The sequence below is a fragment of the Podarcis cretensis genome (assembly GCF_951804945.1).
Source record: "Podarcis cretensis genome assembly, chromosome: 4".
NCBI classification, from domain to species: Eukaryota; Metazoa; Chordata; class Lepidosauria; order Squamata; family Lacertidae; genus Podarcis; species Podarcis cretensis.
This window is the reverse complement of record NC_137173.1, coordinates 13,580,219-13,597,928: the sequence shown is the minus strand read 5'-3', so window position 1 is coordinate 13,597,928 and position 17,710 is coordinate 13,580,219. Positions and strand designations below refer to the sequence as shown.

Here is a 17,710-nt window from a genome sequence, read left to right as displayed (position 1 = left end):
CTCAGAATTGGTTTAATGTAGTTCTGCAGGTGGGGCTGGGAAAAATCAAACAGAGAAACTGCAATAAAATGTTGCAGTGTGTCATGTTCCTATTCAGGCTTCTAGCTAGCCCATTTCTCTTCCAGAACACCCCATTCCACCTCACTCATTTCAATTCCTTTTCTTCTGATCACCAACTTTTCACGGCCACTGAGCACGCTTAGTCCTCATTTGAATGTTTTTGAGTTCCTCTTGTAGAGTTTTTGTAAAAGATTTTTTGCAAATCTTCGGTTTTCCTTTTGGCTTCATGAGGACCATAACTGAGAGAATGAGTTTACAATTAGTATATCAGATTCTAAGGTCTCCCCCCTCCCCACAGCTGCCGCTCCCAGATTCATTGAGGGAATATCTAGCAATTCAACTCCCAGCTTAGAGAGAAGAGTTAGATTCTAGAGACCCAGGGTAGGAGATGAACCATCTAGAACCATCTAGAAATCTAGCAACTCTAGGGTTGCCATATTTTAAAGAGCAAAAAAGAGGACGCTATGACAATTGTAATTTTAAATACCCTTACTATATACCGTATTTTTTGCTCTATAAGACGCACCAGACCATAAGACAGACCTAGTTTTTGGAGGAGGAAAACAAGAAAAAAAAATTCTGACTCTCAGAAGCCAGAACAGCAAGAGGGATCTCTGCGCAGCGAAAGCAGCAATTCCTTTTGCTGTTCTGGCTTCTGTGATAGCTGCGCAGCTTGCATTCACTCCATAAGATGCACACACATTTCCCCTTACTTTTTAGGAGGGAAAAAGTGAGTCTTATAGAGCAAAAAATACAGTATGTAGGCTATAGAAGCTGTGATATATTGCTGAGGCGGGCAGGAGAAGAGAAGAGAAGAGGAAAGCAAGTTTTCAACCACCAGTTATGTATATGTCTCATCCAAAAAGTATCGCCAGACACATTTTGGCAAAGTTGGTGTCAGTTTGCAATAGTTAGTTATGCTCTTCAGGAGCTCACAAGTAGGGATGGATTAATTTGTATACAGTCAAACCTCAGCTCTCAAACGCCTCCGTTTTGGAACATTTCGGCTACCAAACGCTGAAAACCTGGAAGCAATTGCTCTGGTTTTGAATGTTTTTTGGAAGCCAAATGTCCAATGTGGCTTCTGTTTGAGAGCAGAAAGCTCCTGCAACCAGTCGGAAGCTGTGCCTCGGTTGGGGAATATTTCAGAAGCCGAATGGACTTCTGGAACGGATTATGTCCGACAACCGAGCTTTGACTGTATTTCGGATTGTCTCAGTATCTTATTTTCCCAATATTAAGTACAGTCTTCTGCATATCCATATCAGTTTGCTTTTTTTTTTAAAGTCCTCGTGAAATTTCATTAGCATATTTCTCCTTACACATATTTCTGCATGCCTTTTTGCCTAGCATATGCTTTGTAAAGCAATTTCCAGCAATAAAATAACACATTTTGCATGTTATTTTCACTAGGGTGTGCATTTTGATACCCATTTTACCCTCATAAACACATTTTTGTACCCCTTAAATGGCTGGAGAACTTGAATAGCATTGCTAATTTTGAAGGATGACTTTTCCAATTTGCATATTGTTTTGGAAACTGCAAATTAGGTAGGACATCCTTGAATGCCTGCCCATGAGGGTGCTGAATGTTGGCGCCGCACACACCCCAAGGTCCACTCCTGACTGGAGTACATTGCTTGGGAAAAAGCCACAAAGAGGCTGGTCTGGTTCATAGCTAAAGGTAAAGGGACCCCTGACCATTAGGTCCAGTCGTGACTGACTCTGGGGTTGCAGCGCTCATCTCGCTTTATTGGCCGAGGGAGCTGGTGTACAGCTTCCAGGTCATGTGGCCAGTATGACTAAGCCGCTTCTGGCGAACCAGAGCAGCGCACGGAAACGCCGTTTACCTTCCTGCTGGAGCAGTACCTATTTATCTACTTGCACTTTGTGCTTTCGAACTGCTAGGTTGGCAGGAGCAGGGACCGAGCAATGGGAGCTCACCCCGTCGTGGGGATTCAAACCGCCAACCTTCTGAACGGCAAGTCCTAGGCTCTGTGGTTTAACCCACAGCCCCACCCGCGTCCCGGGGTTCATAGCTGCCTCTCTGCTATTTGCTTAGGTGAGCATATCCTGTCATGCAAAGTCTGTGGCTCAGTCACTGAACTTTGCGTTCAAAAGCTCCAAGGTTCAATCCCCAGCATCTCCAGGCAGGACTGGGAGAAGCCAGTGATCTGACCCTTATTCTAATGCAGCTCCCAATAGGTACTGGACAGGGGTCAAAAACCAGACTTCCCATTGAGCGCCTTCATAATCAGCTACAGTATTCTACCGATTTACAAGCTGTGCACAATGGCGGATTTTGGGCTCTCAACTTCCAGCGGTGCTATGCGTGCCTCTTTGTGCTCCATTCTACAGAATTATCACACTACCCTAAGGCCACCCGAGCAATTGCATATTCATGTCATGGACCTGCAGAGGGAAAACCTGAAATTACGTAAACCGCGACACAATAATAAACTCATATTTATAATGCATTTGCATTTTTTCCCCTGCTTAAGCTGGATTGCTGAAGCTTAGCCACTCCAAAGCTAGACAGCATTTCTACCTTGTTAGCTAGAATTTAAAATAATCTGATTAAAACGATCCAATTGCTGATGTGTGTTCTAGGGCTACAGTTTGCGCCACTTTAGCTGGTTAGTATCTTGCCTCTGTGTTGGCATAGGCTTGCCACCTTTCAGCACCCGAGTCACAGAAATGTAGTAGATCATGGGTAGGCAAACTAAGGCCCGGGGCCGGATCCGGCCCAATCGCCTTCTAAATCTGGCTCACGGACAGTCCAGGAATCAGCGTGTTTTTACATTAGTAGAATGTGTCCTTTTATTTAAAATGCATCTCTGGGTTATTTGTGGGGCATAGGAATTTGTTCATATACTTTTTCTTTCAAAATATAGTCCAGCCCCCTACAAGGTCTGAGGGACAGTGGACCGGCCCCCTGCTGAAAAGGTTTGCTGACCCCTGTAGTAGATGAACAACTTTCTTACCAAGTTTTGCCTGTTTCAACACCTTCTTGCTATACTGTTATTGAAAGGCATAGGAACCAGGCAAGTTTAAAAAGGAAAGTTGGCAACTCAAATTTGATTCCATGAAGTATGTGGGATGGGGACCCTCTTTCCCACCCCTCAAGCTGCTGTTAGCCCCATGGTGTGGGTGTCCCCCTCTCCCACGCTAGGACTAATAAGATGTAGGGAAGATTCAGCAAACAGTGTGGAGGAAAAATAGTTATACCATATCGACCCATTCCCCCACATCCGCAAAACTGGCTTGAATGCAACCTGAGTGGAGCCTATATTTGGGCACAGTTTAAACTTGGTTGAATACAGTATGTCTTATATCGAGTCAGGCTGTTTGTCCATTTTAGCTAAGTATTATCTAGGCTGACAGGCAGTGGCTATCGGAGGTCTCCAGCATAATCTGTTGCTGGCTATTAACTGGAGATGGCCGGGATTGAACTTGGGATCTTGTCCGTGCAGAACGTGTGTTGCATCACTGATCTATAGCTAGGGCTGAGAGAATGTACCTATTTCAGTTCTCCCGGTTTCTCATTTTTCCAATCTTAATTTCAGTTCCCCACATTTTCACACCATTATTATTATTATTATTATTATGCCTCATGAAAACTCATCAGCATTTTAGTGCGACTTCCTTCTAATATACACATATCTCCATGCTTTTTTCCTAATACAGTGGTACCTCTGGTTACGAACTTAATTCGTTCCGGGGGTCTGTTCTTAACCTGAATCCATTCTTAACCTGAGGTACCACTTTAGGTAATGGGGCCTCCCGCTGCCGCCGTGTGATTTTCTGTTCTCACCCTGAGGTAAAGTTCTTAACCCAAGGTACTACTTCCAGGTTAGCGGAGTCTGTAACCCGAGGTGTTTGTAACCCGAGGTACCACTGTATACAGTTTTCAAAAGCAGTTTCATTTCCGCATGTCTCTCCACACACCCTGCCAATGTATACATTCCATGCTCACTGTACCCCATTCTATATTCAGTTTTGTGTTGTGGTTATGCTTTTTTTGAATTGCTAGTTGCTTGGTATCCAAAGGTCTCCAACTGACGAATAACACTCTTAAAAAGACCAAAACCAAACAAACAGAATAAAAAGAGCCCCCACAGCAGCCACAGGGAGTTTGGGCAATACCAAACTCTGGCAGCTACTCACAAGTTACTTGGCTGGAGAACAGCATTGCAAAATTCAGAGAAGTACAAATTTCAAAGGATGGCTGCGAATTGGTTTACATATTGTGAGAATTAGGCAGGTTCTCCTTTAAATGAGAACTGAATGGAATTTCTTTCTCCTCCCACCCCACTAGTAGTGGCACTTCTTCAGAATAAAACAACCCCCCCCCTAAATATACCCATGGTCCCCAAACACCATTCATCTGATTGAATTCAAAGCTCACTCCCCCACCCTCGAAAGTAAAAATTGAAATATCATGATGTCACAGATGTCTTGTAGTTTGGCCATGAGACACTGAAAACAATTGTGTCTTTGAAGGCTGGAGAGATGTTTACTTTGATTGCTTTAAAAACAACAACAACAACAACAATTATGAGTGGGTATATCTTGGGAACAAGTAGATGCTTTGTAGTGGGAACTGTGGAAGGATTTTACAACTGGAGACGTGGTGGGTTTTAGCACTTGAGAAATGTACATTGAAGTAATTTCTAAGTTGTGGGCTGGGACACCCTAGACTGCAAGTGTGCTGTGGGGCCCACAAACAAACCAGAACTTTAGGTTTGCACATTTAAACTGGATTAACACCCTTTGTCCTGGAGCAACGAATCCACTTAAGATAACAGCCGTGGACTTCTTGTGCTTTGGAAAAGGGGCAGGGAAAATACATGGAAAGTTGGATTGCTAACAGAAAGACGTGTAGAACCTTGTTAAGCAAAGTGAGCTGAATGCAGGGCCGGATTTAGGTTTGATGAGGCCCTAAACCCCTTTAATTTTGGGGGGGGGGACCCCAACAGAGTCGGGCCCTAAGTTATAGCTTGTTTAGCTTATACGTAAATCCAGCACTGAGGATGACAACTGTTTTGCAAACAAACCAGGATGCATGCTCAGTGAAGATAGGAGGTAATCCAATCTCCATCTAAGATTTGTGCAAACTAATCAGGATGAATGCTCAATCTATAAATCATCTGGAGGGGCCCAATACAGCACAGATTTCTGCATGCACAACAGAAATTTCCCACCTCTCCTCCACCAGTGCACCCCTCTGAATCTGTTTTGGGGGTTCCTATAACAGATTTGGGAGGGCATGAGGTGTGCAGAACGAGGAGGGGGGAAATTCCATTGTGCAAGTAGAAATCCTTGCATTCTTGCGTCTTTTTAGTAGAATACTGCCCCTCACTCTGTGGCCCTCAGCACCTGCTGCCTGAGGCAGCTGCTTCTCTCTGTCTAATGATAGAGCCGACCCTGGTTGCAATTGGACTCTGGTTACAAGGGAAGCATCTCTTGGGCGTCTTTAGGCTGTTTCCCTCCTGTTAGTCCAGGGAGTTTCTGGCTTAAATATGAAATGATTGTGTGGTTTTCGAGGCTTGCAGCCAACTGATTGAGTTGCAGAGAACTTTTAAGCAGGCAGAATGGGAACGATGCTCATTTGAACCAAGAGAAAGAGTGCAAAATTAATTACAAATGCAAATATGTTTGAGTCCTAAGAATAGCTGCCTTTGTAGCTAACTGTGCACTATAAATATCCAAGGTAGAGCTAATCATCTATTCTCACCCAGTGAAGGGAAAGAATCCTCAGAAGCTCCTACAATCAGATGTGGGTCTTACATAAGTAGGGTTGCCAATTGACCAGAAAAAAGCAGCTCAGCCTACTCCTGTGCTTATAATAGAGGAGTGTGTTGGAATCATTTGAAAACCCAACAGTTACCTGTCAATTGCTGCTGATTAAACTTCTATCAACTGGACTCAAAAAGTTAGAAACCCTATACACAAATACGACATTTATTTTAATTGGTATCTTCCTTAATCCTACAACATTTAGTCAACAAATTAACCTTGGTTATGCGTTGCAGAGATAATTTTGTGAGATTTATTTGTGTGTGTTGTTCTTATCATTTGACAATATTTAATCTGTAAGTATTTGTGGCGATCAGCCTTCTTGATGGTCCAGCTCTTACTTCCATACATCACTACTGGGAAAACCATAGCTTTTACTATGCGGACCTTTGTCGGCAAGGTGATGTCTCTACTTTTTAAGATTGTTTGTTACCTGTCGGATTGTTTGTTACCTGTCGTTGATAAATCTCCATTTTGCATCTATTTTTGCCCCTTTAGGGATGCTTTGTTAAAATGTTCTTGGTGTGAGTTGCTAGAGCTGCCACCCTCCAGGGTTCAGCATTCAGCCCCGTGTGTTTAGAATTGCAGAATCATAGAATTGTAGAGTTGGAAGGGACAACAAGGGTCATCCAGTTCAACGCCCTGCAATTCAGGAATCCTTCGCCCAACATGGGGCTTGAACCCACAACCCTGAGATTAAGAATCTCGTGCTCTACTGCCTGAGCTATCCACATGCAGAGCCCAATAAAAACCACCGTATTGGAATCTGTAAATATAAATGTATAGGGAGAACTGCCCTTAGCTATGCATTACAGGTGATGCACTGGTCCACATCTTTCCCACACGGTCCCCCTGGTGATGTCTCGAAAAAGTGACATATCATGTGATGTCATCATGGTCAGCATCCCTCCTCTCCAGTTCATTGACCACTGTATGTAGGAGGTGGGGAAACAAATGACTTCCTTTTACCAGGGACAGGAGCTGTGCATCCTGTGTAATAAATATCTAGGTAGGCCTTTAGATGGTTTGCAAACCAAAGAATTCTCCAAAGCATAGCTAATGCAAGTCATGCTTCTTAGCTGTGCCTTGAAATCTCCCAACGCCACTTCATTTCCTATTTATCCAAGGCCTGGGCTCTTAAAATAATCATATATTCATGGCAGACTTTGGAGCACTGATTCATTTTTGAAGTGGTTTTTGGCGCTGGACCAGTTGCTTGCCTCTCTAGTGTGTTATTTTGCGCTGAAATCCCAGCATAGGGAAGTCAATGGGAAATTCTGAGAACCAGCCGACACCAAATCACTAGGAAGAAACCTGAAAAGGAGATCTAAGGCGTTTTACACAGTGAATATTCTTGCTGCATTTCAAGTCAAATTTGCCCATCACTGCACACGTACCCATGGGCTGATGTGTGTTGAAGTCACCTGTCGTGGGTGGAGTCTGGGGGGTGATGTCCTCACCTGATGGAATTGCCTGATTGGTTTCCCACCCTGACCTCCACCTTTGGAAATTGTGATGGAAAGGAAGGCTTCACATACCTGGGATTCAGCGTGCTTCAAGTAAGAATACTGTGCTCAAGATCGCTTGAAGTTGACTTGAGGGAAGCCATGGCAAAATGCAGTAATTTACTAGAAATTGCAGGATAGGTCTGGATCCTGTGTAATCTCATGTGTACATGGATGCCCTACTTAGGCCAAGGTCTTCAGCACTGCTGCAGGGAAGAGATGGAGTATGGCCACTTTGAGGATTGGGAGGAATATGATTTCCAAAGCTGTTGCAGCAAACTTCATTGTGCTGTACTTTGATTCTGATGACGATTTTATTTTACGATTGCTTTATTTAATGTGTGGTGCTTCTATTCCCTCTCATCGATCAATAATCTGTTTCTGCTTCTCCTCCCCCTCCTCTGTTTTGTTACTCTCAGCGTTTTCAACCCAGTTAACTACTTTTATAACCTTGGGTATTTTTATTTATTGTAGACACGGATCGAGCTTTAGCACTTCTGGAAGATTATTGCAAGAAGCTGAAAAAGCCAGAAGAGCAGCCACTGAAAAAGGCCATTAAAAAGGTGATGGGCATCTTTAAAAGCAGCTTATTCCAGGCATTGCTAGGTACGTAAATCTGGCTAATGCTTATTTTTTCTTCATGGTTGTTATGATTCATGCAATTGGGTGCTGAAGATATATGGCTCTTAGATGATTCTCATAGATTGGCTTGGTTAACGGGGTCATGTGAACAACTAGCCTGATGTGGGGATGTTCCATGTGGATTATTAACTATGGTTGCTTGTAGGTGGTAATCACCATAAAGTAAAGAATTTGAAAGACCACCTTCTTCCCTATAGATCAGTTCAGGACTTAAGATAACAGAGGTGGTGCTTCTGGTGGTTCCACTACTCTTAGAGGTTTGGAGGTGGGCAATGGCAGCTTGTGAGAGAGCCTTCTAGGTGATTGCTCCAAAAATGTGGAGCTTCCTCTCTACAGAGGAGGGGGCGCCATATATTTCCAGCTTCTTTTGTTTGCTGAAGATACACTTGCCCTCCTTTCCTTGCCCTCCTGAAAATTGAAAAACGTGTTTTGGTGCCCCAGAAAACATGACCTACCTATTTCTGATTCTAGTGTTACAGGTGTTTGCTTGTTTGTTTAACTGTCTTATCTGTTTTTATATGCTGTAATTTGCTTCTCATGAAGGGTGGGTTAGTAATACAATAAAAATAAATGGTGATGTGGAACTTTTCTCGCTCTCTCATTTTCCTGATGTAAATGATCCTGCCACCCCGTCAAGCTGCTGCCTGCTCTATTATGGGTACCTATAAGCTTCCCAGATGGGGCAAATAGAAACTTTGGGGAAATGTTTTACATTGGGGAAATGATTCAGTTTTGGCATTGAGGGCACAGTTGCCACTTGTCAAAATTTAGAGGTGGAGGATTTGATAGTGTATCTCCAATGCTGCCTTGTTATGTCTGGCCAAAAGAGGAGGTTGAAGATATGCTTTGCTGTGACTCTGGGAGGCAAGAGATTGTTCTGTCGAATATGCCCGCCTTTGGAGATAGTAAGTGTCCGATAGTTTTGATAGGGACAGTCAATCGCCTTCCTGTTTGCTCTGAAAGTGTTCAGAGAGTTGAGCGCTGTGATTTAAGAAGAAGAAATTGTAGCGACCACCATCACCTCCTCCTCATCTCCTTCCATAAGACCAAATAACTGACCATGGGAAAAGTGGAGATGGAAGTAGCAGGTGCTTGTTGACATCTTCTGGAGTGTCTGTTCCAACCAGAATCCCTGGTGGGAACCTGATGCTCTGGAGCTTTCACTTTGAAAGAAATGGGAGGTGGAGTGTTTGTGTGATTCTGAGTCTGTTCCCGGTCACCGATCGGTGCTTCCATAGACTTGGCAGAGTGCCTTTTCCTATCACCCTCTCCACTTCCTCCTTCCTCACGACATGTCTGTTGGCATCAGGGAAGGAGAATGAGTAGGAAGTGGTGAAAGGCCCTTGGAGAGGGTCTGACAGAGGTGGACATAGTCTTTTCTGATCCTCCTTGGAAGAATTCAAGCTGGTATCACCTTGTGGTTGAAATTCAGCTCTAGTCTTGGAGACAGAAGGTGACAGCCATCTCTCTTGTTTGTCGGTATGTGCAGGGCATAAATTTCCATGTCAATCAGTGCATGTTGTGTCCTTGAGGGAATGCTGCTAATATATCTCCCCCCAAAAGGCTTGCTTTCAAGACTGCTACAAAAGTGGTGTTGTTATTTCCTGTGATTTCGGGTTTTTCTTGGGGTGGCTAAGATGATTTGTAAGGGAGAAAAAGGAGAACTGCTTGAACCAAAGCTTTCCTTCCATTGTGTTCTTCATCACTCGTTGCGATAAACAGGAAAGAAGTTTCCCAGCCTGTTGATTTAATTCTTTTTATATGTATAAAAAAACCCCACAAATGCATTTATTCTCTCCATCCACCCACTTGAGATAACCTTTCTTCACTCCCGTGGTGCTTTTAAAATTTTATTACGGAGATTTTGGAATGGCGAAACATGCATAATCTCTCATTACAAAATTGTTTTGCTCTTTGAATGCCTTGGATTGGCTGATACTCAATAAGTGACTGTGCAACCGTATTCCAAGGTTGTAAGAGGATGCCGTTACATAATAAAACCTGATTATTATATAATCGTTACGTATAATAATCACACTTCTGACATCTGTTTGGGACCACATTTGATAGGCTGCCTAGTAATGTGTTTCTGCATTAAAATTCACACTAATGTCATATGGTCCCTGTGCTTTGGTTTTCAGTCTTATTCCTTTTTTTTTTTTAATCTGTTGTGCGTTCGTCGATTTTTGTCCTGAAAAGTTGCTTATAACTCTGAATATTCACAGTGCTTGTGGCAGGTTGCAAATGTTAAAATCTAACAAAACAGAACCAAAGGAGAAGCCAAAACCTCGCCAGTAAAATACACACCACCACAGCAACAACAACAGCAAACAAGATAACTCCAAGTTTAAACTCGTAAAAGCCTCTCTATTCTCCAAAAGCTAATATTTTTAAAGGTAAGCGTTTCACATAAGCAAAACCAAAGCAAACGTTAATAGAGTTGGGAGTGAGGAAGATGCAGAATTGCCTTGAGGCGGCGGTTTGGAAGGTGATTAATAAATCCAAGTTAATAATAATGAATAATGCACCAACTAGGCCTGAAGGTTTTAACTGGGATGGGTGTGATCAGTGTTCCTGCTTACTCTGCACCCAAGTGCTACAGCTTCCAAGATCCTTCCTGCTTTCTCTTCTTCGGCTCTTTATCTTTAAATCAGACTCTGAAGAGCAGAGAGCCATTCAAATGAAGGAGCCTTCAAAGAGAGGGCTGAGGACAAATGGTCCCTTAATTCCTCTCCCATTGTGGCTTCCCAACAATTGATACAAAGAGGCAAACTGCCTCTGAACATATACGAAGAGCACTGCTGGTTGAGGCCAATGACCCACGTAGTCAAGAATTCTGTCATCTTAGAGACTAAGGTACTTTCTAGAATGTATAACTTGCTGTTAAAATGGAATACACAGGACGAAACGGTTAAATCAGCTATGATAAAATGGGCACAGGACATTGGGTATAATATTATGTTTGCTGACTGGGAAAATTTATGGTATGCAATTTACGGCATGTAATGCCTTGAAAGAAAATATTATGAAAATGATATATAGATGGTACATGACCCCAGTCAAGCTTGCAAAAATATACCATCTGTCTGATAATAAGTGTTGGAAATGTAAGGAAACTGAAGGAACGTTCTTTCACCTCTGGTGGACTTGCCCTAGGGTTAAGGCATTCTGGGAAATGATATATAATGAGCTGAAAAAGGTATTTAAGTATACCTTTCCTAAGAAACCAGAGGCCTTCCTTTTGGGCATTGTTGGCCAGAGGGTGTTAAAGAAGGACCGAACATTTTTCATGTATGCTACAACAGCAGCAAGGATACTTGTCGCCAAACATTGGAAAACTCAAGATTTGCCCACGCTGGAAGAATGGCAGATGCAACTGATGGACTATATGGAGTTAGCAGAAATGACTGGCAGATTCCGAGACCTGGAAGCAGTGGAAGAGGATTGGAAGAAATTTAAGGACTATCTACAAAAACATTGTAAATTACATGAGTGCTAAGAAGGATGCGAGATTGAAAATAACATGGCTCCATTAAGTTAGTTGAAAAGAATATGAGAATAAGTGAACTTAAAGAGAAAAATAAATTTTGAACAATTACTATGTTTAAATTGGGTAATTAAGATTTAGCTAAAGGTATTTAAAGTTAGGGACATAACATTGGTAATCTATAGAATAAGAATGGAAACAAGGTGATAAATTGCTGATTAAAATTGTATAACTTTGGAACGCAGGAGCGAGAGATGTGAGGAAGTCCAAAAAGTGAAGAAAATATGGTTATTACAAGATGTTAATTGTCTTTTTTGTTTTTCTTTCTGTTTTGTTTTTGTTTTTTAAAAAAATCTTCAATAAAAATTTATATATATATATAAAAAAAGAATTCTGTCATCTTAGTGTCCGACCAGATGTCTATGGGAAGCTCATAAACAGGACGTGACATGAGCGCAACAGTGCTCTCCTCACTTGCAATTCTCAAATATTGTTATAATAACAATAACAATAACTATCCTCCACTCATATGACTGGGTTTCCCCACTGGGCACACTACTTCTACTACCGTGGAGGTAGAACATAGCCATCGTGGTTGGTAGAGACTGGTAGCCTTATTCTCTCAATTTCTCATTTTACCCTTCTTAAATTCGGTTCTCCGCGTTTCTGCAGTGATTTGCAATTTCTTTAAAAATCCTCATGAAAATTTGCCATAACTTTAGTGCACTTTTCTCCTGATAGACACTTTTCATGCAAACCATGTTCCTCGAGATATTTTTTCATATGTTATTTACACGAATGTGTTCATTTCTAACGCACCGTTTCCCCCAATGCATGAATGACTGTGCGCATTGATGGAGATCTGCATCACAAAAAAATTGAGAAGTGCGAATTTTGTAGGGTGATTGGGTTTCAGTTCACTTATTGGTTTGAGAAGTGCGAATTAAGGAGTTTCTCATTAAAATGAATTTGAATTTGTCTCCCATGCCTAATGTTGGGGCCGGCTGCAGTTCCAGAAAATGTTGACCCCAGAACTGTGACTAGGATTTTCGGAGGTGCAGCTTTTAATTATGGGGAGGGGAAACCCCACAAATACTGGGGCCTGGATTTCCTTTCGCTTTGCATTCAGCCCCTGAACCTTAGTAGAGATGCTTCTAAGCAGCATAATCTTTTAAGACGTATCATGTTTCCCTAGCAGAGGAATCAGGGCTCATTACTAGGTTGCTGTAAGAGTAATAAATATGAATGAGGCCTTGATTATAGAAACAGATGAATAATTGAAATGGAGAACTGAGGGGCTGGCAGTGCCGTGGCTAGAGGGTAGTTTATCAAAGGATGCTCTATTATATATAATAAGTGCCATCTTGGCAATCTCAATCCACTCAGCCATGCTGCACCAAAACAGGCATCCTACAGTGGCTGGCTGTAGTCTTCATACCCATCGAAGAAATGAGGCATATATTCTAGTTTTTAAAAAATATAATACTGAGCCCATCTGGCTGGGTTTCCGCAGCCACTCTGGGTGGCTCCCAACAGAATATTAAAAACACGATAAAATATCAAACATTAAAAACTTCCCTAAACAGGGTTGCCTTCAGATGTCTTATAAAAGTCAGATAGTTGTTTATTTCCTTGACATCTGATGGGAGAGCATTCCACAGGGTGGGTGCCACTACCGAGAAGGCCCTCTGCCTGGTTCTCTGTAACCTCACTTCTTGCAGGGAGGGAACTGCCAGGAGGCCCTTGGCGCTGGACCTCAGTGTCCGGGCTGAACGATGAGGGTGGAGACGCTCCTTCAGGTATACTGGGCCGAGGCCGTTTAGGGCTTTCAAGGTCAGCACCATCACTTTGAATTCTGCTCAGAAATGTACTGGGAGCCAATGTAGGTCTTTCAGGACCAGTGTTATATGGTCTCAGCGGCCACTCTGAGGCAAAAGTAGGCAGGGCAACAGCTGTGTGCCTTAGCTCAGTACTGAAGACCCATGCAAAAGTCACAAGTTTCTGACAACAGCACACATTTCTTCCCCTGGCTAGGCAAGATGTATTGCCATAGTTCAAGGACGCATTCCAGTCAGGCAAAAAGGCACGGCCAATGGGGCAAGGGTGCTTCCCAGCCAAATAAATCCACACGGTAGAAAGCAACCTTTTCATTGTCAAAGATAACATCCATGGTTGCTTCTGTAGAGCTCTGGATATCTTCGCATACCAATCTAGTGTCTAGGCAGTGTCAGGGACTGGCTGGATGGCAAAGTGTGGTGGGAGACGACAAGTCAAGATCCCCACCCCCCAGGGAGGACACAGAGGGGGAAGCAGGAGGTTTGAGTGAACACGGGGGCTCAGAATAAGAAAGCCGTTCAAGGGACAGGGCTGGGCGTCGAGGGACTCAATACGAGTGCAGACTCTGGCAGAGAGGAGCCAGATGCTGTTTTGGTTGCTCAGCGGCTGGGCAATCCCTCTGCAACTACTTCTCCACTGACACCCATGTCACAAAGAGCCTTGTACATTGCTGAGCCATGGGCCAGACTGGTCCAGAGGGGGGTCCCTCCCCTCTGGGGAGCTTGGGACGAGTCTAGAAGGAGAGGGCTAAAGAGGGACCAGATTAGCCTAGAATGAACTCAGTTGTGTTTTTACTTTTGTGAATAGCAGGTGATTGCACGTCACGTCTCAAGTCCCCTTGAGCTGTGGATGAACCTAACAGCCCCTTGATAGGCAGCTATTCCCAGGTCCGCGCTCTACAGAGCAGTTGCCACAACAGGGGACCACTTTAAGTACCTTCCACCAGTTTATGCACCTTCCCCTGACTGGCTGCCTACACGCAGCCAGAGGCTATGCCTGCATGGAAGCCTCCTCTGCTCATCCCTTTTCACCCCCTTCCCGGTTCTGGGAGAAAGTGGTGCAGAAGAGGGTGGGGAAGCCTTTCCAACCCACCCTCTGCTCCACCCTCCAGCTCTGAAACTTCCCCTGTCTCAGACTCTTGCCTTAGGGCTGATACAGGTTCCCCCAAATCTGCTGTCTGCTGAGTCAGACTCCAGCCCCGCTTCCCCTGCTGCACACTCATCAGTGTCTTGCCCGTCCCTGACATTGGCATGGCTTGGAGAGGGTCCCGGGGTCCAGATAGAGTTCCCTGTGCCTTGGCTTCCTGTCCCTGCCTTAAAAGGACAATGGTGGAAGGGGTGGGGGATCCAAATGGGGAGAAAAAAATGATGCAGGTAGTGTGCCAAGAATTGCATGTCTGCCTTTCCCCACTGTCGGGGGAAAAAAAAAACATTGCATGCAGAAAGCTAGTGTATCAGGGAGAAGACTTCAGTCGAACCTCCCTGGCGTTCTGTTTTTCTGCAGCCACATCTCTCCGTCTCTGATACACCACATAACATTTCTCTCATCCGCAGGAAGGTGGACTCTCTTGCACTGGAGGTTTTTAAGCAGAGGTTGGATCGTCATCTCTCAGAAATGCTTTGGTTGAGATTTCAGGGCATTGGACTAGATGACCCGCAGGATCCCTTCCAATTCTATAATTCTATGATTCTGTTATATTTTCCCACCTTCTCTCGGCCCAAGTGCATTTCTCCCTCTCTCTCACAGGCCACACATACAGGCCACAAACATGCAATACCTCCCCTTCTCTCCCTCCCTGCCTCTCTTTTCAAAATTATTTTATTTATAATTTTCAATTTTATACATTTCAATAATTTTACAATCATCTTAACATTTCAAAACTTGACTTCCTTCCCCCTCTTTCTTCGGTTCCTTGAATTTATCTTTTAATATTTTCTGCATATCCAAATTATCTTAATTTGCTCATTTATGCATCTAGTTTAAATATATGCTATTATAAAACTGCAGGTTATTACAATAATCCTGCCAATGTTCTTAATTGTTTACAGTTTATTTGTAAATATTCAATAAACCATTTCCATTCTTTTATAAAAAGTTTGTTATCTTGATTTCCTGATTTTTCTGGTAAGTTTCAACATTTCTGCATATTCCGTAAGTTTCTGTATCCATTCTTCCTTTGCTGGGACTTCTCCTTCTTTCCATTTTTGGACAGGTAACATACTTGCTGCTGTAGTTGCATACATGAATAGGTTTCTATACAATTTAGGTAGTTCTGTCCCTATAATTCCCCAAAGAAAAGCTTCTGGTTGTTTATTGTTGTTGTTGTTGTTGTTTTACGAAAGTTACTTTAAACATCTGTTTTAATTCATTATATATCATTTCCCAGTAAGCTTTAACCTTACTACAAGACCACCACATATGATAAAAGAATTTTCTTTCTCTTTACATTTCCAACACTTATTTGATTTGGATTTATACATTTTTGCCAATACCCTCCCTGCCTCTCTTACCAAGTGCATCCCTCTTGGTCACAACAAACACACGCCAAGTGTACTTGAGCAACTGCCACATGCGTTCAGAAAACCCCCTCCATGGGCAAAGGAAGTGAGCAAATGGGGTGATTTCTGACACCCCTTCCTCCCTGCACCCAGACATTGCAAAAAAGAGCCCCGTCATGGGTTAGTGAAGACAGTACTGAGCAAGATGGACCAATGGTCTAAGGCAAAGTGTGTTCTCCTTCATGGAGAGCACGTGTTGCGGTGGGGGCTGCCAGGACACTCTAAAGTTGTGGGGTGGGCTTATTGACCATTGGCCACTGATGCGATTGGGCTTCCCTTGTTGTTGGGAAGAAGTTAATGTTGCCATTTGTTGATTGACAGCCAGAAATGCTAAAACTCCTTGCATGAGGCTAGGGCTTCCTCTTTTTGCCCGTGCATCGGATTGCCCATCCCCCCCTCCCTAGAATTAGGGTTGATCGCTTTCACCTTGCTATGCCTGTCATGGGGTCGTCTGCTCTTGGGACAGGAGCCTGGTAGGAATTTTGTCCATCTGGCTGATTGGCTGGGGCCGTTTGGTTTTTGCCTACTGCATAGCAAATCGTCACAACTTGTAAGGTTGCAGTTAGGCATTGGTTTATGGTTTGGTTGGTTGAGGGGCATGGATTGGCTGTGCCTGCCCCTCTAATGCTGCTGCTGCAAGGGATTCCGTTAAAGGAATTGGGGGCTAGGTGGCGCTGTGGGTTAAAGCCTCAGCGCCTAGGGCTTGCCGATTGAAAGGTCGGTGGTTCGAATCCCTGCGGCGGGGTGCGCTCCCGCTGCTCGGTCCCAGCGCCTGCCAACCTAGCAGTTCAAAAGCACCTCCGGGTGCAAGTAGATAAATAGGGACCGCTTACCAGCGGGAAGGTAAACGGCGTTTCCGTGTGCGGCTCTGGCTCGATGTCACGCTGGCCACGTGACCCGGAAGTGTCTCCGGACAGCGCTGGCCCCTGGCCTCTTAAGTGAGATGGGCGCACAACCCCAGAGTCTGTCAAGACTGGCCCGTACGGGCAGGGGTACCTTTACCTTTACCTTATTGCTTGTCCACTCTGTCAAGGGGGCTCGGGCCAAAGCAATGAGCTCCTGATTGCATTTGGGCTGAGGGCAGGTTCCCTGCTCCGTCGCTACCCCCAAGTGTATTCCCCTTTTCTGACTTTCGCAGGTGTGCGGAATGTCAGTCTGTCCCCCACGGTGGGGGCAGATAGTCGTAACCAATGCCTAAGCAACCACTCACATCTTTGTATTTTAATAAAGTTGTGGCCAAAAATTATGCCAAAAACCTTAAACAAAAATTTTGGTGTGATGTGTGAGTTATTGGGGTGGCCCTGGGGACCTCGACACTCAACTTCTTGTGTTCCTATTATTACCCCCCTATATTGCTGGTAAGGTGGGGGAACCTGAGGCTGAGACAGTGACTTTCCAAGTGAGTTTCTGACTGAGCTTAGATTCAGATGGCGGACTTCCTGATTCGTAGCTCAGCTCCTACTGAGCCATCATGCAACACCAGCTAAACAGATGAATAAGCAGGCACAATATTTGTAGATTCTCCTCTCGGCCACCTTTTTGCTGTGTACATTTATCATTAAGAAAAGTGCATGGTTTTCCAGCTTAGGGAGCTCTGCTGGGGAACGAGGAGATTTATATGTGGATATGTGTGTGAGCGCACAGGGTGCATTTGTGCGGAATCATCTCTATAAAACATCATTTTGTTTTGAGCGGGAATTAATGCTCCGCAAATAGCTGTAATCATCTTACGCAGCATTAGGTAAAATCTAATCTCTGTAGGTTTTTTTTTTCTAAAACGCAGATAAACCCTGCCTCTAAAGGACAGCGCATTTCCCGGATCC

The 17,710-nt window shown here is 43.9% G+C and overlaps 1 protein-coding gene across 11 annotated transcripts in view; it reads left to right on the top strand.

Moving 5' to 3' along the window:
* DLG2 (discs large MAGUK scaffold protein 2) overlaps positions 1 to 17,710 on the top strand; it is an 874,668-nt gene that overhangs the window by 12,927 nt on the left and 844,031 nt on the right. For all 11 annotated transcript variants that reach the window (XM_079973452.1, XM_079973437.1, XM_079973448.1 and 8 more), the window contains exon 3: positions 7,839 to 7,970. In XM_079973452.1, the coding sequence (XP_079829578.1) occupies positions 7,839 to 7,970 (132 nt within the window). The remainder of the gene's footprint in view (positions 1 to 7,838; positions 7,971 to 17,710) is intronic.